The 27,274-nt window shown below is 46.1% G+C and overlaps 1 protein-coding gene across 1 annotated transcript in view; it reads right to left on the reverse strand.

Annotated features, from left to right (window-relative positions):
* The window catches only part of LOC145357935 (uncharacterized), a 110,035-nt gene that overhangs the window by 35,161 nt on the left and 47,600 nt on the right, over nt 1–27,274 (reverse strand). The window contains exons 3-7 of the mRNA XM_080211519.1: nt 18,020–18,927; nt 13,913–15,815; nt 9,166–9,213; nt 3,255–3,373; nt 483–657 (exon numbers count right to left, since the gene is read on the reverse strand). Of these exons, the coding sequence (XP_080067645.1) occupies nt 483–657; nt 3,255–3,373; nt 9,166–9,213; nt 13,913–15,815; nt 18,020–18,927 (3,153 nt within the window). The remainder of the gene's footprint in view (nt 1–482; nt 658–3,254; nt 3,374–9,165; nt 9,214–13,912; nt 15,816–18,019; nt 18,928–27,274) is intronic.

Genomic DNA, 27,274 nt, shown 5'->3' on the forward strand with positions numbered 1-27,274 from the left:
TCTGTGTGGAGTGTGCACATTCTCCCCATGTCTACATGGGTTTCCTCCAGGTTCTGTAGTTTCATCCCACAGTCTGAAAGACATGCTGGTAAGGGGCATTGGTCATGCTAAATTCTCCCTCGGTGTACCCAAACAGACGCTGGAGTGTGGCGACTCAGGGATTTTCATGGTAATTTCATTGCAGTCTATTTGTGACAATAATGATGTTTCTATAGGGATGAGAACTGGACACCTGTACCCAGCAAGGTCCAAATGTGACTCCAGACCTACATAGATGTGGTTGAATGGTAAATGATTTCTGAAGTGAATAAGCAAGCCTTGTTGCCGTGTAAACCAATGCAAAGAATAACCAGACTATGGTGATTCATGGCACTGTCTCCCAGCTCTAAGAATGGCCAATAATGATGGCCTTGCAAATGATGCCATTTCCTGAGAATGAAAAATAAACACACCGAGGAAATCAGTTTTTATGCATCTCTTACCCTGACTGCTCTCCGGAGAGAGCCGATGACGATGGGTTTGGTCGGTGGTGGCTCGGAGTTGGGATCCTCAGTCTCTTCTTTAACCTCCTCTGACCAGGGGTCCACCAACTCCACATCCTCCTCTCCAAATACAAACTTCTTCCCTTTATAATTCGGCTTCTCGAAGGCCACCCAGCTGAAGATGATCAGAACAAGGCCAAAGGCTTTTACTCCTGTTGTCAAATATCTCTTTTGACAATCACATGAGTTCTCAGTGAGGGGAGACACAACAAACACGGTCACTTATTGCACCTCTCTGCCTATCCTGTATTGCTTTAGAGAGAGGGAGAGAGAGGATTTGGTTGTGCACCGTCCCATTCCCAACTCTGATTGGGTCTACTTTTATCACATGACCTCCTGCCAAGTCTTGATGAGCTGTAAAGACTCACATTCCAATCATTATTCTAAAAATTGAGTTTGTCTTTATATGCCCTGTTTGTGAACAGAACTCCCACCCACCTGACGAAAGGGCAGCGCTCTGAAAGCTAATGGCATTTGCCACCAAATAAACCTGGTGGATTTTAACCTGGTGTTGTGAGACTTCTTACCACATGACCCAGAGCCAGATCAGTTTAGAGCTGGCCAGAGACGTGTAAAGGCTGAGAATGGAGTCAGTTCCATAGAAATATGTACGTAGAAATGAGTTGTTAATGAAGACCTGCTGCTCATATACTCAAGATGTATACTCAAGCCTGCTGCAGGATCCTTCATGGTGACAGCATCTGGATCAAAACCCCTTATTTCTCACAAGAATTAAAAGCTATGAAAAGGAATGCCATCAGATTTGAATTAAAACACATTTCCAACTGACGGCAGATGTGAAGAAAGAAAGAAAAGGCTCTAAAGAAAGAGAAAAGTTTTACTCAGCATAAAACTCCATTGAATCCCCCTGGGAAATCCAGCTGCCTTGGCCGAGACCATGATATGGAGATGCCGGCGTTGGACTGGGGTAAACACAGTAAGAAGTCTGACAACACCAGGTTTAAGTCTAACCGATTTATTTGATAGTAAGCTCACAAGCTTTCGAGGTTTCCCTCTTTGTTAGGTGAATGGAGAGTTCTGGCCTCAGACAGAGCATATAAAGCACAGACAGTTTACAGATTACTGATTAGAATGCGAATCTTTACACCAAATCTGCTGTTCAAGTCTTAAAGTGGCCGACAATGTGAGTGGAAGGAGCACTGAGCACAAGTTAAAGAGATGTGTATTGTCTCCAGATAGTACAGTAAGTGAGGTTTTGCAAACCCAGGCAAGTCACGGGGGTTACAGATAGTGTGACATGAAGCCAAGATCCCGGTTGAGACCGTCCTCATGTGTGCAGACCTTCAGGAGAACAGTGACCACAATACCACACAACCCTGCCACAGCAACCTGTGCAAGGCATGCCGAATCATCGACATGGATGACATCATCACACGTGAGAATACCATCCACCAGGTACGCGGTACATACTCTTGCAACTCGGCCAACATTGTCTACCTGATACGTCGCAAGAAAGGATGTCCCGAAGCATGTACTTTGGGGAGACCATGCAGACGCTATGACAACGGATGAATGAACATTGCTCGACAATCACCAGGCAAGTCTGTTCCCTTCCTGTTGACGAACACTTCAGTGGTCACAGGCATTCGGCCTCTGACCTTCGGGTAAGCATTCTCCAAGGCGGCCTTCACAACACAGGACAGCGCAGAGTCGCTGAGCAGAAACTGATGGCCAAGTTCCACACACATGAGGACAGTCTCAACAGAGACTGGGTTCACGTCACACTATCTGTAACCCCCATGACTTGCCTGGGTTTGCAAAACCTCACTTACTGTACTGTCTGGCGACAAGACACATCTCTTTAACCTGTGATCAGTGCTCCTTCCACTCACATTGTTAGCCACTTTAAGACTTGAACAGCAGGTTAGGTGTAAAGATTCGCATTCTAATCAGTAATCTGTAAACCGTGCTTTATATGCTCTGTCTGAGGCCAGTACTCTCCATTCACCTGATGAAGAGGGAAACCTCGAAAGCTTGTGAGTTTACTATCAAATAAATTGGTCGGACTGAAACCTGGTGTTGTCAGACTTCTTACTTGGCTGAGACCAGACACCTTCCAACTGACCGAGGATGGAAGCTGTTGATATGGTTCAATTCTTGAGCAACTAAGTCATCGACAAAACCCATCAAGATTCACAGGGAGCTAGATTCACTGTGTGTGCCCCCTCCCTCCATGTAACTTTACTCCCCACCCCCCTCCCGACCCCTCAGCCATGTTCAAGTAATGGGGGTCCAAGGAGTTCTGAGCATTGGGTTTCAGATCTCATCATCGTCAGGTCAGGGCTGTGGGTGAAGGCAGCAGCAGTTAAGACAGTGAGAAACCTAAAGCAAGAATTAGGTCCCATACTTTCAGATACAGATGGCTTAATGACTGTTTCAGCAAGGGGGAGAATCAAAGTCACATCCTTCAACCTTCTGTAAGCAGTACAGTTCCAGGTCAGACATGCCAACACCTCTAACCTGTTATTGTAGAGCCTTAGAAGGCTGTGTGGTATCTGAGAAATGAGTGCTACACGCCCCAATTTAACCCCCTTAAAATGTTAACGACCAATTAAAAGTTTATTTTTTTTATAGGAAAGAAAGGCAAGGGTAGAAAAGAAAAATCAGTGGAACCACAGGAACAACAGTTAACATACCCTCCAAAAGATAGTATGACAGAGGCCAATTGTGAAGTGTTTGCAAAGGACTTACCATCCCCGAATAACTCTGACTGAAATGACAGCAGGAAATGGCCATGATGAACAGTCAGACACATCGCAACTGATTTCTCTTTGAAAACCGGAGAAGTTTGGCTTGTCGTAAATGATGATCTAAATGGTGAGCAATGGGAGGTCACAAAGCAAGAGTCAGAATTGAGAGGAGTGGATCAGCTCCACAGATTGAATCCATTACAACCTTCATTACCCATTTACTGCTAGGTTTGTGCTCATTGCAAACTCTACAAAATTATATAAAATTTATGGTACATGAATAAGTCATTCAACCCAATTGATTCTATACATATAGCTCTGCAGCTAAAGGAATCAAGGGATGTGGGGGGAAAGTGGGATCAGGATGTTGAATTTCACAATCAGCCATGTTCGAAATGAATGGCATAGCAGGCTCGATGGGCTGAATGGCCTGCTCCTGCTTCTATTTTCCATGTCTCTAACTATTCTACATTAAGGTTTACATTCCACATGAGCTTGCACTTGCCCTTCTCCATTTTAACCTCCTCAACATATCCCACGATTCCATTCCTCCTCATCTCACTTTCCCCTACATGCATTAGCGTCATTTGCCTTAACTGCGTTATGCAGCATGAGACGTAATGGGGGCGATTCTCCCAGCCTGCTGCTGGCTGGGAGATATCAGCAGAGGCCATTAAGCAGGCTCCCCGCTGGGTGCCATGGCCTCTTTGCGTCTCTGGGGCCTGGATGTCCGTCGCTGTTTAATAATATTTAAATACTATAATTGCTATTTGATTCCTGGGACTGAAGTCTCCAGGCCCGCTAGCCTTCCAACCCCCACCTCCCAGCCAGGAGTGGTTCCCCGTCTATGAGCTTTACAACAACTCTCCACTAATGGGGAAGAGGCAGCCTGACCCTGCTGGAGGGAACAGAGACCATGGAGGGCAGAAGGGGGGGTTGCCCCTTGGGCATTGCCAATCTTGCAGCGCCAGCCTGGCCCCCGGCACTGCCCAAGTGACAAAATGGCAATGCCCAAGAAACATCTTGGCACTGCCCACCATGTATCCAGCAACACTAAGGGGGAGCTAAGGGGCCCTGCTCTCCTCTCTGCCTCTCAGGCCCCGCTCTCCTTCCCCCTCAACATGCCCTGCTCTCCTCTCTGCCTTGCAGTCCCCACTCTCCTCTCCACCTCGCAGTCCCCACTCTCCTCTCCACCTCGCAGTCCCCACTCTCCTCTCCACCTCGCAGTCCCCATTCTCCTCTCCACCTCGCAGGCCCCACTCTCCTCTCCGCCTCGCAGTCCCCACTCTCCTCTCCGCCTCGCAGTCCCCACTTTCCTCTCTGTCCCACAGGCCCCACTCTCCTCTCTGCCTCACAGGCCCCACTCTCTTCTCTGCCTCACAGGCCCCACTCTCTTCTCTACCTCGCAGCCCCACTCTCTGCTACGCAGGCCCTGCTCTCCTTTCTCTTCTCTGCCTCGCAGGACCCACTCTCCTCTCTGCTTCACAGGCCCCAATCTCCTCTCTGCCTCACAGGCCCCGTTCTCCTCCCTATCTCGCAGGCCCTGCTCTCCTATCCCCCTCACAGGCCCTGCTCTCCTCTCTGCTTCACAGGCCCCCGCTCTCCTCTCCACCTCGCTGGCCCCACTCTCCTCCCCCCTCGCAGGCCCCGTTCTCCACTCTGCCTCATAGGCCCCACTCTCCTTTCTGCCAAGCAGGCCCTGCTCTCTTCTCTGCCTCGCAAGCCCTGCTCTCCTCTCCACCTTGCAGGCCACAATCTCCTCTCCGTGTTGCAAGCCCTGCTCTCCTCCCTGTCTCACATGCCCTGGTCTCCTCTCTGTCTCCCAGGCCCACTCTCCTCTCTGCCTCGCAGGCCCCACTCTCCTTCCTTCCCCGCAGGCCCCACTCTCCTTCCTTCCTCGCAGGCCCCACTCTCCTTCCTTCCTCGCAGGCCCCACTCTCCTCTCCGCCTCGCAGGCCCCACTCTCCTGCCTTCCTCGCAGGCCCTGCTCTCCTCTCTGCCTCATAGGCCTTGCTTTCCTCTCCCTCTCACAGGCCCCACTCTTCTCTCCCTCTCACAGGCTCCATTCTCCTCTCCCTCTCGCATGCCCCATTCTCCTTTCTACCTCACAGGCTTCACTTTCCTCTCTGTCTTGCAGGCCCCACTCTCCTCTCCACCTCGCAGTCCCCACTCTCCTCTCCGCCTCGCAGGCCCCATTCTCACCATCACCTTCTCCATGTTCACCCTGATCAATACAATTCCAGTTCGTCCAATCAAAGGTTGAATTCTGAAGAGGCCAGCCTATGATAGGACAAGCTGGAAACAGTACAAAACACAAATTGTATCTAACAGCAGGCTGCCGTGGAACCAGCGTCTAGTTTGGGAATCCTCGTGTTGATTCCATTTCTCTTTCCACAGATACTGGCACTCCCACTGTGAGTATACAGCACTTCATCCTTTTATTTCAGATTTCCAGCATCCGCAGTATCTTTGCTTTTGTTTTCGGATTTACCCATGATTGTTTGCTTGATTTATTTGATATCTCCATTTCTTTTAATTTAAAGGGCCTGTTTTGTCTTACTGTGAAGATCTGTGTGATTGGTGGAGATGGTCTACCAATTAAGAGTCAACTGGCCAACCAATCAGCATTCTCTTCTCAGGTGGTGTAAATTGTTGTTTATCTGTTGCTGTTGGAAATTTCTTGCCTAGCTGTCCTGATGTGTACAAGACAAAAAGCTTTGATAGCATGTCTCTTTTTTCAGTGATACTGCACTAGGTACTACCATACAACTTATTTGTATTTCTAAGCTATTTACTTTAGCTATTCCGTGAGGTACCATGTTCTACATTCAAACTACCCTCTGCTTAAAGAACTTTCCCCTACACTTCTTATTGATTTATTATTATTGAACTTATATTTATGGCCACTTGTTCGTGCCTTGTCCACAAGTGGAAACATCCATTCCACCTCTAAAACCCAATCATAGTAAGAAAGATCCTCATCAAATCACCTCTCAACCTGCCTTTTTTCTAGAGAAAAGAGTGTGGAGAATCACAGGACCAGTTTGAGTATCGCTGGAATGAGATTTGTTTTCTGTATGTTGACCATTCATGTGAGAGAATTCTCTCTTTCAGAACCTCTCCACCTTGTGACATCTGTCTGCACCTTTTAAAGCCTCCTCCCTTTTGATTACCCCTTCCAATTCCTGGCTGGTATCTGAACATCAGCCATTATCTGAATAGTCTCGCCAGAACAACCACACTTTGCCCAGAGAGGAAAAACTTGTCTATTCTTGTGTACAGGCTAATTTGCCTTTTTAAAAGCCTGGAATTTTTGGAGTATTCTGTTGAGGTTTTTGGAAACTGTGCACTTTCCCTGTAACACATTGTGTTACATACTGGAGCTCAGGCTCCTAAAGGCAGCACTTAGAACTGTTTGGACTCTTTTGTCCATCATCATCCTTTCAATCTTCTGTTTTATTCTTAACTCAATACCCATCTAGCTCCTCTTCAATAAAGTAGGTTGATTTAAAACAGGAAGCTCAATGATGAGACTCTCAACATGATGTCTGAAGGTTTGGGCTTAAACCAAAGTTTCTAGGCAATATTGCACTGTCAGAGATGCCACCTTTCAGACAAAATGTTCACCCAAGGTTCTGTGTGTTCACTGTATAAACTAAGGTTAAGTATATATCCGGTGAAGAGGGGGTGGTGGATTGGATAATTACATGTACAAATATCCTACATTTGCTGTTGGTTTATGGAATGCTTACTACGTTGTTTATTTGTTTAGTACCTATCCTCATGGTAAAGTGGTCAAGACAATGAGTTTGAGTTGCAATGGGGTCTCCTCATGTAGTTTCACATCCATCAGAGTCCATTCCTCATTATTACTGGTTGCCCAGAGTGACTCACATTTCTGTGGTTGGGAAGGGAATAGGGTCAAGAGTCACTCCAGGACTTGAGGGGCAAGGAAGTAGTATTCATCTGGCTTGATTTCTTTAGTTGCGCAATACCCCTTTGAAAGAGTTTAGTTAATTTGTTTACCTGTTCGTCAGTACTTGAAGAAGTATAAGTGACACTTCCCTTCCAAATGAGGTGGCTATTTGTTCATTTTATTTCATAGAATCATGGAATCCCTATGGTGCAGAAAGAGGCCATTCAGCCCATCGAGCCAGCACCAATAACAATCCCACCCAGGCACTATCCCTATAATCCCATGTAACCTCTGCTAATCTCCCTGACACCTCCCTCTGGTTCTTTTGACAATTACAATACATCTCTGTCCTCTGGTTCTGGAACCTTCCAACAGTGGCTACGTCTTAGTCTTGCTGAAAACCTCCATACTCATTTGTGGCTGGGATTCTCTGGAGCTGCTGACAGTGACAGGAGATGCCAAATTCTCTGTTCTTACTTGCAATGGTGCAGCCACTCTTGAGATCCAAGAATCCCGCCATCTGTCAAAACCCTTTGTAATTTTAACATTAAATTTTCCCTTAGTCTTATCTGCTCTAAGTTGGTCATGCTTACCTGGCTGGGCCTACTTGAGACTATGAAATGGCAATGCCGGCATTGGACTGGGGTAAACACAATAAGAAGTCCCACAACACCAGGTTAAAGTCTCTTTAACCTGTGCTTAACCCTCTCTCCACTTATATTGTCTGTACCTTTAAAACTTAATTACCTGTAAAGACTCGCATTCCAACCATTATTTTGTAAATTGAGTTTGTGTCTTTATATGCCCTGTTTGTGAACTGAAATCCCACTCACCTGATGAAGGAGCAGCGCTCCAAAAGCTAGTGGCTTGTGCTACCAAATAAACCTGTTGGACTTTAACCTGGTGTGGTGAGACTTTCTAACTGTAACTCCAGATGTACACTAGGTGGCTGACTAAGAAACCTCGTAGTTCAAGGGCAATTAGGGATGGGCAAAAAAACCTTTCATCTTGTCAGAGACACTTATATCCTATGAACCAATAGAGAAACTCTATGATTGACATCAGTTTGTCTTCACAGGAACACCTGGCAAGACTACTTAATGCCACCAAATTATCAAGACTGTTGTAGGCTAAGAATAGATCTCAACATCGATCTAGGCCATTTGCCTTTTAAATGAAGGAACCTCTGTCAAAGCCATTTATCGAGCAGCAGACCATTTGCTTGAAGAACGACCACGGAGGTAAAGTTCATCAAAGAGTGAGGATTATCAAGAGAAGAGTATTCAGATCCTGCGGGGATGGACAGGGGGAGAAACTGTTCCTTCTCAGGAGTACATCAAGAATGAGAGGGCACAGATTCAAATATTGGACAAAAGGAGTAGAAATGATGTGAGGAATAATGCTTTCACCCAGATGGTGGTTGAAATCTGGAGCAAACTTCCTGACAGGTTGGTGAAGATGGGTTCAATCGAGGTGTTCACAAGGGAATTTGATTGCTATCTGAAAAATAGAGATTATGCCAGGATATGGGGATAAGGCAGATGAGTGGGACTAGATAGAATGCTTTTTCAGGGAACCAGTGCAGACTCGATGGGCCGAATGGCCTCCTGCCTTGTAAAGATTCAATGATTTTGTTGATCTTGTGTTTTTTTTCAAACAGGCTCTGAACTATGGAAGGAAGGGGAAGCTGATCGAGGGTGGGGGGAGTGGCAGTTGGTGGAGGTGTTGCAGGGGGGCAGGGCAAGTTCCTGGGAAAGGCTGAGCCAGAATACAAAATTGGGAGTGACGATACTGGGGTTTAATGCAGCGAGGAGCGGGCAGGATGGTGTCACTGGGGCCCATAGAGGGTCATTAGGTGAAATCACCTCGTAGCATCAATTACAGAAACAGAAAATATCAGCATAAAGAAAGAGGTTCGAGTGCAGAGACAAAGAGGACATTTAGTTCAAACTGAGAGGAGGCCTAAGAAACCTACCATGCAATTTATAATTCTTACCTTGCTAGGGCGTGGATTAATTTTTCCCTGATCCTTTGGCGTGCATTTCTGTAAAGCAAAATAGATTTATGAAAGTTTTGGAGCTGTTTCACAGTGAATGACACAAGTAGCTGTCAAGTGGGCAGTGAAGGTTGAAATTGAGGGTGTGTTGATAGCACGCATGCTCAAAGAATTAGTTCAGATGTCAAGACCAATTCTTCTCCCAGACAATAGAGTACATGCAAAAAAATAAAAAGAATATCCATTACTTTGCAGTAATAAACTGCATCAGCATTCCACAGCGCTTCACTGAGGGTTAAACCTTTGAAGTTAAAAGTGCCTGAAGTGATTAGTTAATTACACAGCATAATGGAAAGTAGGAGTGGCTGATATCCTGCTTGGGGATAAGCGTCTTACTCAGCATAGTGAGCAAGGTGGCAAAATTAGCCAGAATTCAAAATAAAGATTAAGCGGATAAACCAAGACTCCTGCTCCTGATTACAACCAAAATGACTCCTGTCAGAATGTGTACAGAGGAAGATGTCACAGGCATGATAGGATTAATCTCAAAGCTGATAGGTTTCATAGACAAATAACCTGTCAAAACTTATTGTCTAGGTGGACACCTGAAGAATGGGCACTTAGATGTGATATGGGAAGGTAGCCATCACTTATAAAGTGATCATCTATCAAGAGTTAATGTCTGAGATTACATTAAAGGGGACGGAGCAGACTCGATGGGCCGAATGGCCTATTTCTGCTCCTATGTCTTATGCTGTTATGACACTAGCCCTATACACTCTCCCCTGAAATTTTCATTTGAAAAGCTCGTAAATCTTTCAAAATAATCATTATTTGAATAGCCACTTAAAAACAATCATCCTCTTAAAAGCTCAGCAATCTGTCAAAATAAACAAGCACACGTTATCCTTTACAAACCCTCCTCAGCTGAATCTATGAGAGCCTTTGAACACACCCAGAAGCTCAGCCATCCAGCAAAGCTTTCAAACAGTGAAACAGATGGCTGAGCTAAACTTCAAAGTGAAATTTAAAGCAATGGGGCCACCTCATGCACTCAGAACTAAATTTCAATATTTATCCAGTGAATAATGTACAATGTATGGTATAGCATATCCTAATACATCTGTAAAAGTTTCCACTTTGCATTTTTAAAGCATGCCTGACACACTTCGGCCCTGTGTTGGGACAGGAAAATCCAGCCTTTGGGAGCTGGGACATGGGGAGCCAGTGGAGTAGCAGCTGATGGAGTGGAATGGGATTGATAAAATGGGTGTGATTTGGCTTATGTCAAATCATCTTGAGAGAAAATTGGACCTCAGCCTGAAAATGAAACAATGCAATTTTCTTTGTTCTTTTCACCGGATGGGTGAGGGATTTTAGTTCAGTTGAGCAGCATGGTCAGTGCAGGCTTAGAAGGCCGCAGGGCATTTTCCTGTGCTGTAATTTCCTTTGTTCTTTGTTCTTAACCAAGGAACCGTTTCAAAATAATTCCCCTCTTTTCCTCTATTTCATTTCCTACTTCTCTCCCTCTTTCTTGGCACAGTGGTTAGTGCTGCTGCCCCATAGCGCCATGGACCTGGGCTCGATTCCCGGCTTGGGTCACTGTCTGTGTGGAGTTTGCACATTCTCCCCATGTCTGTGTGGGGTTCCTCCGGATGCTCCGGTGTCCTTCCACAGTCAGAAAGACGTGCTGAACATGCTAAATTCTCCCTCAGTGTACCCAAATAGGCACCAGGATGTGACAACTAAGGGATCTTCACAGTAACTTCGTAAGCCTACTTGTGATACTAAGAAATAAACTTAAAAAAAACTCTTTCCCTGAAAGTGCCGAATGAAATTTTCAATTTTGATGGGGAGTGGACTAAGCGGTAGCTAATGCGTCAAACCCTTGGCCAATCCTAAATGTGGTCTAGGTGGTAGCCAGTGGGCCTACATCCTTGACCAATGCTGATTGTGGACGAGGCAGTAGCTGATGGTCTGCACCCTTGGCCAATCCTGATTACGGACAGCATCCTGAGATGACTCTGTACAGATGGAGTGCTGCGGAATTGTAAATTCTCCTTTTTTTTTCCTGTGTTTAATAAACAATGTCAAGCCCAATAAAACCATTTTATGGGGCAAACCCCACCCACATTCTGTCAGCTTGTCTGCATTTTCCTGGAACTGATTTTGGATCTGCTCTTGGAGTGCAGTAGTTTAGCTTCGCAGAAATCCAGCTCCACAACAAGAGTGGTTTAGTGACATATTTCCCAATATTTGCAGATCTACATTCCACTAAACCTGTACTTCCAGAGTAAAGGTTTTAACATGGATTCTGAAAGGGACGTACACACAATATGTGCAAACAGGCACTTCACGGAAGTATTTAACTGTTGGGAACTTTACTCTGATTTGATGCACCTCACCAGACCTTAAAAACACAATATTTTCATGAAGTGTTTGGGAAAATTTGCACTGCCTATGACGGGAAATCATAGAATCCCTGCAGTGCAGAAGGAGGCCATTTGGCCCATCAAGTTTGCACTGATTCTCCAATTGTGCGTCTTACTCAGGCCCTATCTCTGCAACCCCATGTATTAATCCCACTAATTCCCTCTAACCTACACATCTTGGGACATTAATGGACAATTTAGTATGACCAATCAGCCTAACTTGCACATCTTTGGAGTGTGGGAGGAAACCAGAGCACGCAAAGGAACCCCATGCAGATATGGAGAGAATATGCAGACACCGTATAGACAGTGACCCAGTCGGGAATCGAACCCAGATCCCTAGAGCTGTGAGGCAGCACTGCTAACCATTGGGCCACCATGCTTCCCTTTGAAAGAATCGTGCATCTTAATCATGATGAGGTTTGGTACAAATGAAAGATTTTATGCCCTTTCTGGTGATGTATTTTAACTGCTTCAACCCACTGAGTCAGAAAAATGGACATCATTCAATGAGTCCCCAGACTATATATGTTACTTTTCTCATTGAGATGCCAACTCCTACAGGGATCACAGGAAAAAGACAACCTCACCCCCTCATCCATGGAGCAACTCTTTCTTTGGAATGAGTATCAGAAGGTTATTTGGTATTGGGTGGCATCACAACCAGTGTAACCCTGTTCTTACCTGATACCCACATTCATGTGATGTCCAAGAGCAGTAACAAGATAGCCCAGGAAGCTCTGGTCAACTCCTGGCTGCCCGTTCAAAGAATCTAGAGTAATTGTGGAGCTGTATTGCCATTCCAATTGGTTGACATTAGCCCACGCATGGAGGCACGGTGGCACTGCTCCAGGGACCCGGGTTCAATTCCAGTCTCAGTGACTGTGTGGAGTTTGCATATTCTCCCTGTATCTGTGTGGGTTTCCTCCGGTTTCCTCCCACACTCCAAAGATGTGCGGGTTGGGTTGATTGGCCATGCTAAATTGTTCCTCAGTGTCAGGGGATTAGCAGAATAAATACATTGGGTTACAGGGACTGGCCCTGGGTGGGATTGTTGTCAGTGCAGGCTTGATGGGCTGAATGGCCTCCTTCTGCAGTGTAGGGATTCTATACACTGAGCCAGGAACTTGGTCTTTATGGGTCACTGCACCAAAAGATTGCAAACTAGGAAATGCATCAACATCAGTTCTCCAAGATTATACAGGAGTCTCCAAAAATTGAAGACTGACCTGTAAATTACTGATCCTGAAGAAATATTGTCAAACTGTTAACAAAACTGTGTTTCCTCCCCATCATCCTTTGAACACCTTCATTTACTAGATACAAAAATCTTGGAGGTGGGAAGAAGAGCCATTTGATTGAAGTTGAAAATCTTCCGAACAGGTAAAGAAAGAGTCCATTCACTTCTCAATCAGTGTGGGAAGTCAGGAAGCTACAAGGTCAGCGGTATTGGAGCAGGACAGTGGAATTGGGATAATCAACAATGGGAGGCCATTCATTGAAAATTAGCGGTGCTTTGTAATATGCTTTGTTTCTTGTTTGAAGGAGGGGGTACTCCCCAGACACCTGATACACCGTTTGGTAGCAAACCAAGGGCAAATGTGGGCAGATCAGTCACCCAGTGAGTACTGGTCTTACCAATAGATACAATTTATTGATACAATGGCATAGGATCCAATTAACAGTATTGAGGCATTCAGACTAGGAGGATTGGGTCAAGCCATGAGTAAGTTGTTATTTCAGAGTTGGTGCTGAAAGCTAATGGTGTGCCCTAAGAGTATGTGCTATGACCTAGTTCACAGAATCCCTACAGTGCAGAAGAGGCCATTCAGCCCATTGAGTCTGCATCGACTCTCTGACAGAGTATCTTACCCAGGCCCTCTTCCCCTGCCCTACCCCCATAACTCCACACACTTCTCATGGCTAATCCATCTAATCTACACATCTTGGGACACTAAGGGTCAAATTTAGCATGGCCAATCCACCTAACCCGCACATATTTGGATTATAGGAGGAAACTGGAGCACCCGGAGGAAACCCATGCAGACAAGGGGAGAACATGTAAATTCCACACAGACAATTCTCCATATCCATGAATAATTTTGGCATGGACACAAAGAACTGACATCAAATATGGCTGAAGATACCAAAGTAAAGGGCAATACAAGTGTGAGGGTGGTAAAGGTTAAAAATGGGAGTTGGCAGATTATTAGGAAAATGCATAGAATCCCTGCATGGCGATCAGGAATGAGAATTGTTGGGAATAAAAAAAAGGAGGGGGGGGAGGGGAGAGAGCGTGTAAACATTCTGCTCACCAGTGCATCTGGAAAAGCCGTGATCTTTCTTGGTTTCTCATTGGCGATTGTACTGTGCTCTAAATTCGAAGGTAAGGAGATTCTGCGAAACTTCCTGCCACTATCCGAAAGATTGGAGCCAGTCATCAGCCTGTCCGAGATGCTGGAGTGCAAACTGGGCCTTCTGCCATCCATTGAATCCCCTTCAAACATTCCAGCAAGGAAAGCCGTTGTTGGGAGCGGGTCAGTGGCCATCGTTGTTATGCCAGCACCCTCAAGCGACAAACCTCTGTACATAAGATTTGGCGACGTGGTTGATGGACTGACTGGACTCACAGGTATTGATTTCAGGTTACGATCCAATGACCTGGTGGAGAAAGACTCAGAGGGTTTTTTATAATTGGAGTACAACAGGCTGTTATTAAGTCGAGACCACCTATTCTCTGAATCTTTGTTTGTTGAATTTGTGTTGAAGTCTAGCTTGGACTTTCCTTGAAGATTTGATTGGAAGACAATGCTGCTCTCTGCTGAAGCACGTTGGGCAGCAATTCTGGGCTTATCTTCCAGCTGCATCTTCATCATCTCCAGAGGGGTGAGAATTTCTCTTCTCGGGGTATTTGAGAAATCTATTCGAGGGGCTGGTGAAACCGGCTGGGAGGGGAGGCTTGGCAAAGGTCTCTGACTGAGGGACAGAGGGCTCGACAGCTGCTGTGATGTCTCAATGCTTGGCAACAAAGGTAGAGGACTCTTGTGAGTGATTTGATCTTCTTCTATTGGAGGCAAGGTGCAAAAAGGAGAGGAGATGGAATGTACCTTCTGGCTTCTCGCGCTTTTGTTACGACTTAAGAGCATGGGACTTTCCAAGTTACGAATGGCATCCACAAACCCATCTATTTCCAACAGACCATCAGGGTCGTCCGAGACATTTGTGGGACTATTCTCTCTCTGATTTTGGATGGCGCTGTCAGGGGGAGACAAGTCCTTCTGCAGAATGAGGCTGCCAGATGGTTGGGGCTCCCTACTTCCCTCTTGTCCTGTTTTCTCAGATGTCTTCCTGAATGTCTGCTCTTGGAACTCTGCATTGGTGATAATGGAGCTTCCAGCCTGGGGACCTTTGGGACCCTCAGTGGGATTTTGAACAGGAGCAGTTTCAGAATTGGAGGCAGGCTGTTCAGTGGTGTCTGCTTTGAAGAGACCCAAAGAGTATTTTGGAGCGTTTAGAATGGATCCATTTTCAGGATTCTGGAGAGGAGTCCCAATCAGCTGTGATCCAGGAATTTGATCCAATTTCACCTTTGCAGGTACGCTTTCCTCACTGACTGAAGAGTGACGGTTTTCAAACGTGAGACCATTTTGGTCAGGGTTCTGTCCATGAAGAGTACTTATTAGCCCAGAGGAATCCACATTCTGCGACACAGCACCTCCACCAAGTTGAGACATTTTGCCCGGCTGTTGCATTGAATCACTTCCAATTTGCCCGCCATACAGAAGGGAATTCATAGTGTTGTGGCTGCCAATGTTTTCTGTAGTGCTATTCTGTGTAGGATTGCTTGACAGAGACCCATCACTGCCATTTGCAACACTGCGTTCACCTGGACTGGATATTTGAGAAACTGTGTGTCCCGAATCTGCAATGCTCAGCTGCAAGGAGCTATTTGGAGATTCTGACACTCCGTTCTTGGTGTCGCTGAACCCTCCGTGACTCTGTTGCTGCCCTGTGCTGTTTGTGGTGTGTGAGGAGTCAAGACTCACTGCACTCTGAGATGTGTGCGTGGAGAGCCATGTGGCACCTTCAGCTCCTGTTTGGCTGCTGATGTTCATTGTCCCAGAGTTAACAACTCCCACTTTTCTCGGATTCTCCTGGTTGCTTTCCAAGCCTCCCGCTTTCTGAAGTGGAAAACTCGCCGGATTCAGACTTGTTCTGCTGAGAAACAAAATAATTGGGAGTGTGCTTTGAAAAAGTGCTGCGGCGGAGACCTTGCAACACAAACAAACTAGATACAATGCTTCAGAGAAAAAAAACACTTTCATTTATTGAAAGAACATTCTCAATAGGTTGGGCTTTTCTCAATAGGAAGGAGAATGTTGGGGAGAGGCCTGATAGTAAATCTCTAATTCACTCGTGAAGAAACTATTTCTATTGTGGAGCATACAAAACTAGATATTATACATTTATTTGTGACTCTGTTGGTGAAACTGGATTTTGAAATGAAAGTAGGCAAGTTCAATCCAAAGCATTTCACACCCTCAATCCCCCTCAAACTCACACACTGACCCTCAATCCCCCTCAAACTCACACGCTGACCCTCAATCCCCCTCAAACTCACACACTGACCCTCAATCCCCCTCAAACTCACACGCTGACCCTCAATCCCCCTCAAACTCACACACTGACCCTCAATCCCTCCTCAAACTCACACACTGACTCTCAATCCCTCCTCAAACTCACACACTGACCCTCAATCCCCCTCAAACTCACATACTGACCCTCAATCCCCCTCAAACTCACACACTGACCCACAATCCTCACTCAAACTCACACACTGACCTTCAGTCCCCCTCAAACTCACACACTGACCCACAATCCTCACTCAAACTCACACACTGACCCTCAATCCCCCTCAAACTCACATACTTACCCTCAATCCCCCTCAAACTCACACACTGACCCTCAATCCCCCTCAAACTCACACACTGACCCTCAATCCCTCCTCAAACTCACACACTGACTCTCAATCCCTCCTCAAACTCACACACTGACCCACAATCCCCCTCAAACTCACACACTGACCCACAATCCTCACTCAAACTCACACACTGACCCTCAATCCCTCCTCAAACTCACACACTGACCCACAATCCTCACTCAAACTCACACACTGACCCTCAATCCCCCTCAAACTCACACACTGACCCTCAATCCCCCTCAAACTCACACACTGACCCTCAATCCCCCTCAAACTCACACACTGACCCTCAATCCCTCCTCAAACTCACACACTGACCCTCAATCCCTCCTCAAACTCACACACTGACCCTCAATCCCTCCTCAAACTCACACACTGACCCACAATTCTCACTCAAACTCACACACTGACCCTCAATCCCCCTTAAACTCACATACTTACCCTCAATCCCCCTCAAACTCATATACTGACCCTCAATCCCTCCTCCAACTCACACACTGATCCTCAATCCTCATTCAGACTCACACACTTACCCCCAATCCTCACTCAAACTCAGATACTGATGTTCAATCCCTCCTCCAACTCACACACTGACCCTCAATCCCTCCTCCAACTCACACACTGACCCTCAATCCTTCCTCAAACCCACACAATGATCCTCAATCCTCCCTCAAACTCACACACTGACCCTCAATCCCCTTCAAACTCACACCACTGACCCTCAATTGCATCTCAAACTCTCACACTAACCCTCAATCCTCCTCAAACTCATGCACTGACCCTTAGTCCCCCTTCACACTGACCCTCAATCTCTCCTCAAACTCACACATTGACCCTCATGTCCCCCGCCTCCCACCACCACCCCACCAACTCTCTCACAAGCTGAGGCATTAAGTATTTATTATTTCCTCAAACACCCACACAACAATTTCGAGATACACTCAGCAACTCATCAAACGCTCAGGGACATCCTTCAGAACACGAGTCTCTTTAACATGCAAACAGAAACTCCCTCTGACATGGGTATATTTCTGTAAGTTTACTGAGACTGGGGTTTGCGGCGTACACTCCCAGTGCTGGTGTCAGGACGATGAGCAGGAAACTGTGTGACACTGATACTGCCTTAGATTCCATACCCGGTAACAACAGTCAGGTAGCAGTGAGAAGATGATAGACAAGCAGAAATGGTAGCGTCAATAACACTCCAAACTTTTGAACAAAGCTGACAGAAGCAGAATAAAACATTGACCAGAGTACAGAGCCAAAGTGAAGACTGATTTAAAAGATGATCGTTCTGGGTTGTTGAGTTTAATTGTAGGTGTGTGTGTGCTTGTGTGTGTGTGTGTGTGTCTGTGTGTGTGTGTGTGTGTGTGTGTGTGTGTGTGTGTGTGTGTGTGTGTGTGTGTGTGTGTGTGTGTGTGTGTGTGTGTGTATCACTCACCTTTCAGTCTGAATGTTGGGGGGTTTCTCGAGGGAGCGACTGAAGACTGGCTCTCCCAGGCTGGGAACTGGGTAAGTTGTGATGTGTTCCCCAGGATGTTTGGAGTTCTCCGCTCTCCTCCCGTAGCCCAGGCTGATGTAATGATGACTGAACCGACCGAGAGGCGGCTCCAGCACATTCCTCTGACATTCCTCAGCGCGTCCAATGGGAACTGACCCGACAGGTTCCCCTTCTTCCTGGAGGCGTGTCTGTGCCATTGGCACCTCGTGGGATTCCGCTCGCTCTGGGACTCCTGCCTGGCTGGGGACTAACCCCCCCTCATCCCCTTCCCCTTCCCCTTCCCAATAGTCTTCCTCCTTGGTCAGAGTGATGAGAATGTTGTATTTAGTCTTTGCTCTTTTACCCTGGGACTGTCTCCCTGGCACCTGGGGCAGTTCCCAGCTGCCCCCCTCACTCTGCGGGGCAATGGGAGGTGTGGCTGGATGTAAGGGGTCTTCAGTGGGCGGCGGGGATGTGTTTACTTTAGCTAAACAGGTATTTAAAACTTCCTCAGCCCAGCCAGGGAGGTTGCGCTCTGTGGCAGGGATCACTGGAGAACTGGTTTGGTGTGGGCTGTCAGGAATGTTATCACACTGACTGCTTCCAGGGTGGCTCTCTGAGGCTGTGTCAGTGTCCCAAACCCGCTTCTGACACAGCCGACCATCCCCCGACCCACTGTCCTCCTCTCCGCCTGCCCAGCTGTGCGGATAGTCTCTCTGCTCGGCCCTGGCCCCAGACTCTTTGCCTCGCCTTGCTGCTGCCTTGCCAGGTAAGGTATTGAAGGGACCCAGGAGGCTGCCACCCCCCTCACCCCCAAACGCGCCCCTCTTGCTTCTCAGGTCTGACTCCGATAGGCTGAAATAGCGTTTCTGTGGAGAGAGAGAAAAAAAACATAAAGAGAATTAAAAATGGGGTTAGAATTTGTATACTTTGTCTGCGGAGGTAATTAGTCTGTCTCAGTGTGGTAAATTTCCTGCTGATTGTCAATGAAGCTGTCAGAATCAACTTGTTAATGACCAATACCAATATAGGTGTGTCACTATCCCAGTTAACCTCCCTCTATTCACAGCTTTTGGAGAATTATGTTCACCAACAATGCCCCTCTCCCCTTCCCCTGCCGTCCAAACCCTCCCGTGACCTCTCTCCTCCCTAGCCTTCCTCCTCCAGCTGTACAATCCTCAGAGAACTCTGCCCTACTTCAAATTCTGCCCTCTTGTAACTTCCCAAGTTTTCATCCCCTCGCTTTTTGGCATCCGATCCCTTCAGTTGCCTGGCCCTCCCTGAAACCTCTGCCTACGCCCCTTCACCCCAGCGCCTCCCCACCCCCCCAGGTCAGTACGCTTCTAATCTCGAGCTCTGAAAACCGACTCACAATCTTAGAATCCCTACAGTGTAGAAGGAGGCCATTTGGCCCATCGTGTCTGCACCAACCACAATCCCATACAGGCTCTATCCCCATAACCTCATGCATTTATCCTAGCTAGTCCCCCTCATGCTAAGGGGCAATTTAGCATGGCCAATCCACCTAACCCGCCCATTTTGGACTGTGGGAGGAAACCAGAGCACCCAGAGGAAACCCAAGCAGAGGATGTGCAAATTCCATCCAGATAGTGACCCAAGCCAGGAATTGAACCCAGATCCCTGGCGCTGTGAGGAAACAGGGCTAACCACTGTGCCATCATGCTGCTCAGTGTTAACCTGTTTCTCTCTCCACAGATGCTGCCAGACCTTTTCCAGCATTTTTAGTTTTTATTTCAGATTTCCAGTATTTGCAGCATTTTGCTTCTATCGGGGTGACCTGCCTCCTCACTCGTTCCAACATGTAATGTGGCCCAGTGTCAAAGTTTGTTTGATTATGCTCCTGAGAAATGATTTGGGGATGTTTGGCTGTGTGAAGCATACGATATAAAGCATATTTTAAAAGTTTAAAGTTTATTTTGTTAGTGTCACAAGTAGGCTTACATTAACACCGCAATGGAGTTAGTGTGAAAACCCCCAGTCGCCACACTCCGGCACTTGTTGGGATACACGGAGGGAGAATTTGGCATAGCCAATGCACCTAACCAATACGTCTTTCAGACTGTGGGAGGAAACCGGAGGAAACACATGCAGACACAGAGAGAACATACAGATTCCGCACATACTGTCATCCAAAACTGGAATCAAATCCAGGACCCTGGCAGGGTGAGGCAGCAGCACTAACCACTGTGCATCATGCGCAAATTATTGTTGGGCTAGGGGAATGAGATTAATAGTACATTATGAGACTAATCTGATACCCCGGCATTTGGAATGAACCCACAAACAGCAAAAGGTATTCAGACATAGAGAGATCCATACTGGTGCCTTTCTCCTTCTTACAGGGGATAAAGCAGCCAAGTTCCAGCAGCTAATCTAGGCCAGGAGCACAGATCCATATTGGTCCTCAGGGTTTTTGGGTGACTTACGCTCCATACCTATGTGTCCATGGGTTCATTGATCTGTAGATGGATAGAAGTGGGGAAACTGCTTCCACCTGTAGACACATTCAGAACCAGGGCAACAAACACAATTAAATCCTGGGGTTACCATTGACCAGAAACTGAATGGACTGACCGTATAATACTGTGGCTACGGAATACGCCAAAGATTTGTAATGCTGTGGCTAGTAACTCACCTCCTGACTCCCCAAAGTCTGTCCACCACCTCCAAGGCACAAGTCAGGAGTTTGATAGAGTACTCCCCACCCATCAGGATGAGTGCTGCTCCATCCAGGACAAAGCAGGCCACATGATTGGCAGCCCACCAACATTCACTCCCTTCACCACCAGTAGCAGCAGAGTGTGTCGTCAATGTACCACTAGGGCCGGGGGATTCAGGGGAGACCAAGAGATTCGGGGGAAGCTCTGGTGATTCAAAGGGGAGACCCAGGGCGGGTGGGGGGAGGGGTTCAGGGAGAGAACCAGGCCGGGTGGGGAGAAAGACCCAAACTGTGGAGAGAATCAGGTTGGGGGGAAGGGAACATCTCGTCTGGGGGTGAGGGGTGGAAAGGGGGGCCACGGGGGTGGGGGGGGGGGGGGGACAAGGTCGGGGGGGGGGGGGGGCAAGGTTGGGGGGGAGTTTGCATGAGAACAGTTCCTGAGATGAGGAACTTCAGTTGTGAAGGTTGTTTGGACAAGTTTCCTTCGAGAAGAGAAGACTGGAAAGAGATTTCACGAAGTTATTCAAAAGTATGAGGCGTCTGGAGAAGTCGATAGGGAGGAAGTGTTCCCACTCATGAAAGGATTATGAACAAGGAGGCACAGATTTAAAGTGATTCGTAACAGAAGCAATAATGATATGAGGAAAATACATTTCCATGTTTTTGAGCCTGTTCTGGATGTAGGTTCAACTGAAGCTTTCGAAAGGGAATTTGACTCTGAGTTGAAGTGGACGAACAGGCAGGGCTTTGGCGAGAGGGTGAGAGAGTGAAAATGAGAGTTGCTCACTTGGACAACTGGTGCAGTGCAATTCAACTCAGGAATTTAGCTGGCGTGTTTTAAATATTTTCAGGTTTGATACGTATCAGGGTATTCTCATGTTTCCACTGAGAAATAATCAGATAGTAAAACAGAAAATATTGGAAATACTCAACAGATCAGGCTGTATCAGCAAAGAGAGAAACAGTGTTAAACATCCATGATCTTTCATTAGGTCATGGATCTGGAATATTAACTCCATTTCTCTCTCCAAACTTACTGCCAGATCCACTGAGGGTTTCTAGTACTTTCTGTTTTTATTTCAGATCGTCAGCATTTTGCTATTTAGGAATAAACCACCTGAAAATCATGAGGTGGTTTAAGAAATTTCCCACAGGCTATTTCACATTCTCATAGAAAGGGAAGTATTTGTGTCACACCAGCCATATTAATACGGTGGCTATGATAGCAGGTGAGAGACTGGGAATTCTGCAGCAACAAATTACCCCCTGATTCCCCAAAGCCTGTCCACCATCTACAAAGCACAAAGCCAGGGGTGTGCTGGAATTTTGATTTGATTGGATTTGATTTATTATTGTCACATGTATTAGCATACAGCGAAAAGTATTGCTTTTTGAACGCCATACAGACAAAGCATACAGTTCATAGAGAAGGAAATGAAAGGGTGCAGAATGTAGTGTTACAATCATAGCTAGAGTGCAGAGAAAGATTAACTTAATGTGAGGTAGGTCCTTTCTGAAGTCTGATGGCAGCAAGGAAGAAGCTGTTCTTGAGTTGGTTAGTACATGACCTCAGACTTTTGCATCTTTTTCCCAATGGAAGAAGTCGGAAGAGAGTATGTCCGGGGTGCATGGGTTTTTAATTATGTTGGCTGCTTTGCTGACGCAGCAGAAAGTATTGATAGAATCAATGGATGGGAGACTGATTTGTGTGATGGATTGGGCTACATTCACGACCTTTTGTTGTTCCTTGTGGTCTTGGGCAGAGCAGGAACCACACCAAGCTGTGATAAAACCAGAAAGAATGCTTTCCATGGTGCATCTGTAAAAGTTGGTGAGAATCCAGCTGACATGCCAAATTTCCTTAGTCTTCTGAGAAAGTAGAGGCTTGTTGGGATCAGTGGGCTCCACCAACACTCAAGAAACTCAATGTCCTCTAAGACAAGCCAGCTGACTTGTTTATTACCTATTCACCTCATTAAACATTCAATTCCTTCATCACCAGTGTATACCATCTACAGAGTGCACGACCAATCTCACATCTCTGCTACCTAGAAGGACAAGGGCAACAGGCGTATGGGAGCACCACCACCTTGAAGCCATTCACCAACCTGACTTGGAATCATATTGCTGTTTCTTCATTGTCACTGGGTCAAAATCCTGGAACTCTTTCCATAAGAGAGAGTTAAGTGTACCTACATGAGATGGACTGCAGTGTCTCACCACCACCTTCTCAAGGGCAATAAGGGATGAACAATTAAACCTGATCTTTGCAACAACAACCACAACCTATAAATGAATTTACAAAGATCTCCTATTAATCTTCTTTGCTTTGATTTTTTTTTAAAAGTGATGTTATCTGAAGGATAAAAATTGGCTTGGACTTTGCCAAAAAGTTTCCTGCCAGGTTACAAATCATGTTAGGGAATTTTGATATCTATCTGGGAGGTTTTGTGTTTCCTACTAAACACAGTGCTGTCCTACCTGAATCCAGGCCAGGTAAGGACAGCAGATTTCCTTCCCTAAATGACATTAGTGAACCAGATGGGTTTTCACAACAATCAACAATAGTTTCATGGTTATCAGCAGATGTTTTAATTCCAGGTTTTTAATTGAGTTCAAATTCCACCTCCTGCCATGGTGGGATTTGAACCCAGGTCCCCAGATCTTGTCCTGGGTCTACTCAATTATTAATCCACTGACAACATCACTGTGCCATCACCTCTCCAATGCATGACACTGGTGAAAATGACACATGCTCTTCTAGCTGTGCTCTGTCCATGTAGAGGGATTGCCTTCTTTTTGCATGCTGGTTCTTCAAGTACACTAACATGTAATGTTTGAGGGTTTTTTTAATCAGTTTATGCATCATTTCAGAAGAACTCTAGCAAAGTTCTCAGCGTAACCTTCACCTTGCGTGGGTGCAGGTGTGGCACATTGTCTCATGTCACATGAACCAAACTGTAACTGTCAGACTTGTCCTGAGTCGCTGGATCCCATTGGGATTTGATGTTTCAGGTTCCACTTACTCAACTATTTCAAAACTCTACTGAAAGGAAAATTCAGCTGAGCAATAACTTGGGAGAGATAAAATGAGAATAACGCCCATACAACTGGGACTGGCTCAAAGCAGGTGTTTCCAGATTACCTTGATTTTTCTCAATAGAGAGATCAGCTGCTGATACTACCTGCTGCCCAAGGCAAAAATGGATCAATCTGTCCTCCTTCATTAACATTTAGTACAACCTGAGAGCAACTTGTCTCCAGCAAATTCTTTGCAATTCTGTGTTGGGCAATCTGACTGAGAAACCCTGAACATGGATATTTTGAAGTTTTTTTTATTTATTAGTGTCACAAGCAGGCTTACATTAACACTGCAATGAAGTTACTGTGAAAATCCCCTCGTCGCCACACTCCGGCGCCTGTTCGGGGGAGAATTTAGCATGGCCAATGCATCTAACCTCCTGTGGGAGGAAACTGGAGCACCCAGAGGAAACCCACGCAGACACGGGGAGAACATGCAGACTCCGCACAGACAGTAAACCAAGCCAGGAATCAAACCCAGGTCCTTGGCAAGTGCTAACCACTGTGCCGTTTCGGGGTGGGAGAGGTGAGTTACAGCACAGGAGGAAGCCATTCGACCCTTTACCCATGCTGATGTTCCGCAAGAACCTCCTTCTGCCCTCTTCATCATCTCACCCTTTCTCCCTCATATGCTTACCTAAATTCCTCTTAAATACAGCCAGACTGTTCCAATTAACAGTTTGATTAAAATATAAAAGAGAGGCTGATGAGAATATGGGTTTCAAATATGAGGCACAGAGAGTTAAGTTAAACCAGCCCAGATCACTAGTTAGGTAACAGTTGGAGAGTTCCATCCAAAGCAGGACAAGAGGAAAGAATTCAAAGATGAGCAGACTAAGCAGATTGGAGGTGAGGGGGTTGAGCTATGAGGAGAGGCTGAATAAACTAGGCTTGTACTCGTTAGAGTTTAGAAGAATGAGGGGAGATCTCATTGAGACGTATAAGATGATGAATGGGATGGATAGGATAGAGGTGGAGAGACTCTTCCCGCTCAAAAAAGACAGAAGGACTAGGGGGCACAGCCTCAAGATAAAGGGGAGGCGGTTTAGAACGGAGTTGAGGAGGAACTTCTTCACTCAAAGGGTGGTGAATCTCTGGAATTCTCTGCCCGTTGAAGTGGTGGAGGCTGCCTCGCTAAATATTTTTAAGACGCGGGTTGATAGGTTTTTGATAAGAGAGGGGATTAAGGGTTATGGGGAGAGGGCGGGAATGTGGAACTGAGCCACGACAGATCAGCCATGATCTTATTGAATGGCGGGGCAGGCTCGAAGGGCGAGATGGCCTACTCCTGCTCCTATTTCTTATGTTCTTATGTTCTTATGTTAAGTTGATCCGAGTGTCAGCAGCATTAGCAGGGTAAATACGTGGGTTTACGGGAATAAGGCCTGGGTGGGATTGTGGTCAGTGCAGACTCGAAGGGCCAATGGCTTCCTTCCGTAGGGATTCTACAGTTCTATGAATTCAAAGAGATAATCCAAGGTTTTATTAATGAGACCAGAGGAATTAGGAATAAATTATTGGTGCTAAACGAGAGAAAGGCATAAAGTGATCGGGTAATCATCAGAAGTGAGGCATTTTGATAGGGTACTTGGGACTCATGGGGTACTTGGAAGTGCATGGTCAGATAGGATGAGTCAGCACGGCTTTGTCAAGGGGAGGTCATGTCTGACAAATCTATTAGAGTTCTTTGAGGAGGTAACAAGGAGTTTAGATAAAGGAGAACCAGTGAACATGATTTATTTAGATTTCCAGAAGCCTTTTGACAAGGTGCCATATAAGAGACTGTCAAATAAGTTAAGAGCCCATTGTGTTAAGAGTAAGATCCTGGCATGGATAGAGGATTGGTTGACTGGCAGAAGGCAGAGAGTGCGAATAAAGCATTCTTTTTCAGGATGGCAGCCAGCGACTAGTGGTGTGCCTCAGGGCTCGGTACTGGGACAACAACTTTTCACAATATACATTAACAATTTGGAGGAAGGAACTGAAGGGACTGAGTTTGCAGATGGTACAAAGATACGTAGAGAGACAGGTAGTATTGAGGAAGCAGGAGTGCTGCAGATGGACTTGGACAGGTTAGGAGAGTGGGCAAAGAAGAGGCAGATGGAATACAATGTGGAAAAGTGTGAGGTTGTGCACTTTGGAAGGAGGAATGGAAGCATAGACTATTTTCTAAGTGAGGAAATGCTTAAGAAATCAATACCACAAAGAGACTTGGGAGTCATTGTTCAAGATCCTCTTAAGGTTGACGCACAGGTTCAGTCGGCAGTTAGGAAGGCAAATGTAATGTTGGCATTCATGTCAAGAGGGCTAGAATACAAGAGCAGGGATGTACTTCTGAGGCTGTGTAAGGCTCTGGTCAGACCCCATGTAAGGTAAGATGTGCTGGCCTTTGAAAGGGTCCAGACGAAGTTCACAAGAGTGATCCCTGGAATGAAGAGCTTGTCACAAGAGAAACGGTTGAGGACTTTGGGTCTGTACTCATTGGAGTTTAAAAAGATGAGGAGGGATCTTATTGAAACTTTCAGGATACTGCAACGCCTGGATAGAGTGGACGTGGAAAGGATGTTTCCACTGATAGGAAAAACTAGAACCAAAGGGCACAACCTCAGGCTAAAGGGACGGTCAGTTAAAACAGAGATGAGGAGAAATTTCTTCAGCCAGAGAATGGTGAGTCTGTGGAACTCTTTGCCACAGAGGGCCATGGAGGCAGGTCATTGAGTGTCTTTAAGGCAGAGATAGAGGGGTGCTTGATTAATAAAGGGATCAGTAATTATGGGGAAAAGGTAGGAGAATGTGAATGAGAAAAATATCAACCATGATAGAATGGCAGAGTAGACACGATGGGCCGAGTGGCCTAATTCTGCTCCTATATTTTATGGTCTTATGTCTTAGTAAGAGAGAAATTTTTTCACTGCTTACTGAGTGGGTAACTGGAATGAATTTATAGCTGTTGATGAAAAATGAAGGAGGGATGTTAGGAGGATCATTTCACATCAGATTGTCTGGACATTGGATGCCCCACGAGAAACAGCTGCAGCAGCAGAATATATCATAGTCTTTAAAAAAGAAACAGATAAATATATGACTCGCAGGATTACAGGGAAATGACGATGAATTGGGGCTAATTAGAAAGTCCTTCAAAGAGTCAGCAAAGGCTCGATGGCCTCCATTCTCCACCGTTTTATTCCATGACAGTTAGTAACCAAAAGACACAGGTGAAGGTCAAACTCGTGGTCCAAAAGGAGAAAATTCCACGTAACAAAAATCACATTTGATTTATTCAGAGACGAATGGTTTTGCTCCTGACACTTTAGTGATTCAGTTAATGAACCATCAATGCCACCAGGTGGAGCTAATGGGCACAGTAAAGCAGCACAGAGAATCACAGGAGGCCATTTGGCCCATCATGTCTGGGCTGGTTCTTAGGGAGAGCTATCCAAATTAATCCCACTACC

This window comes from Carcharhinus amblyrhynchos, chromosome 24 (genome assembly GCF_965287045.1).
Source record: "Carcharhinus amblyrhynchos chromosome 24, sCarAmb.v2.hapA, whole genome shotgun sequence".
In the NCBI taxonomy this organism is placed as follows: Eukaryota; Metazoa; Chordata; class Chondrichthyes; order Carcharhiniformes; family Carcharhinidae; genus Carcharhinus; species Carcharhinus amblyrhynchos.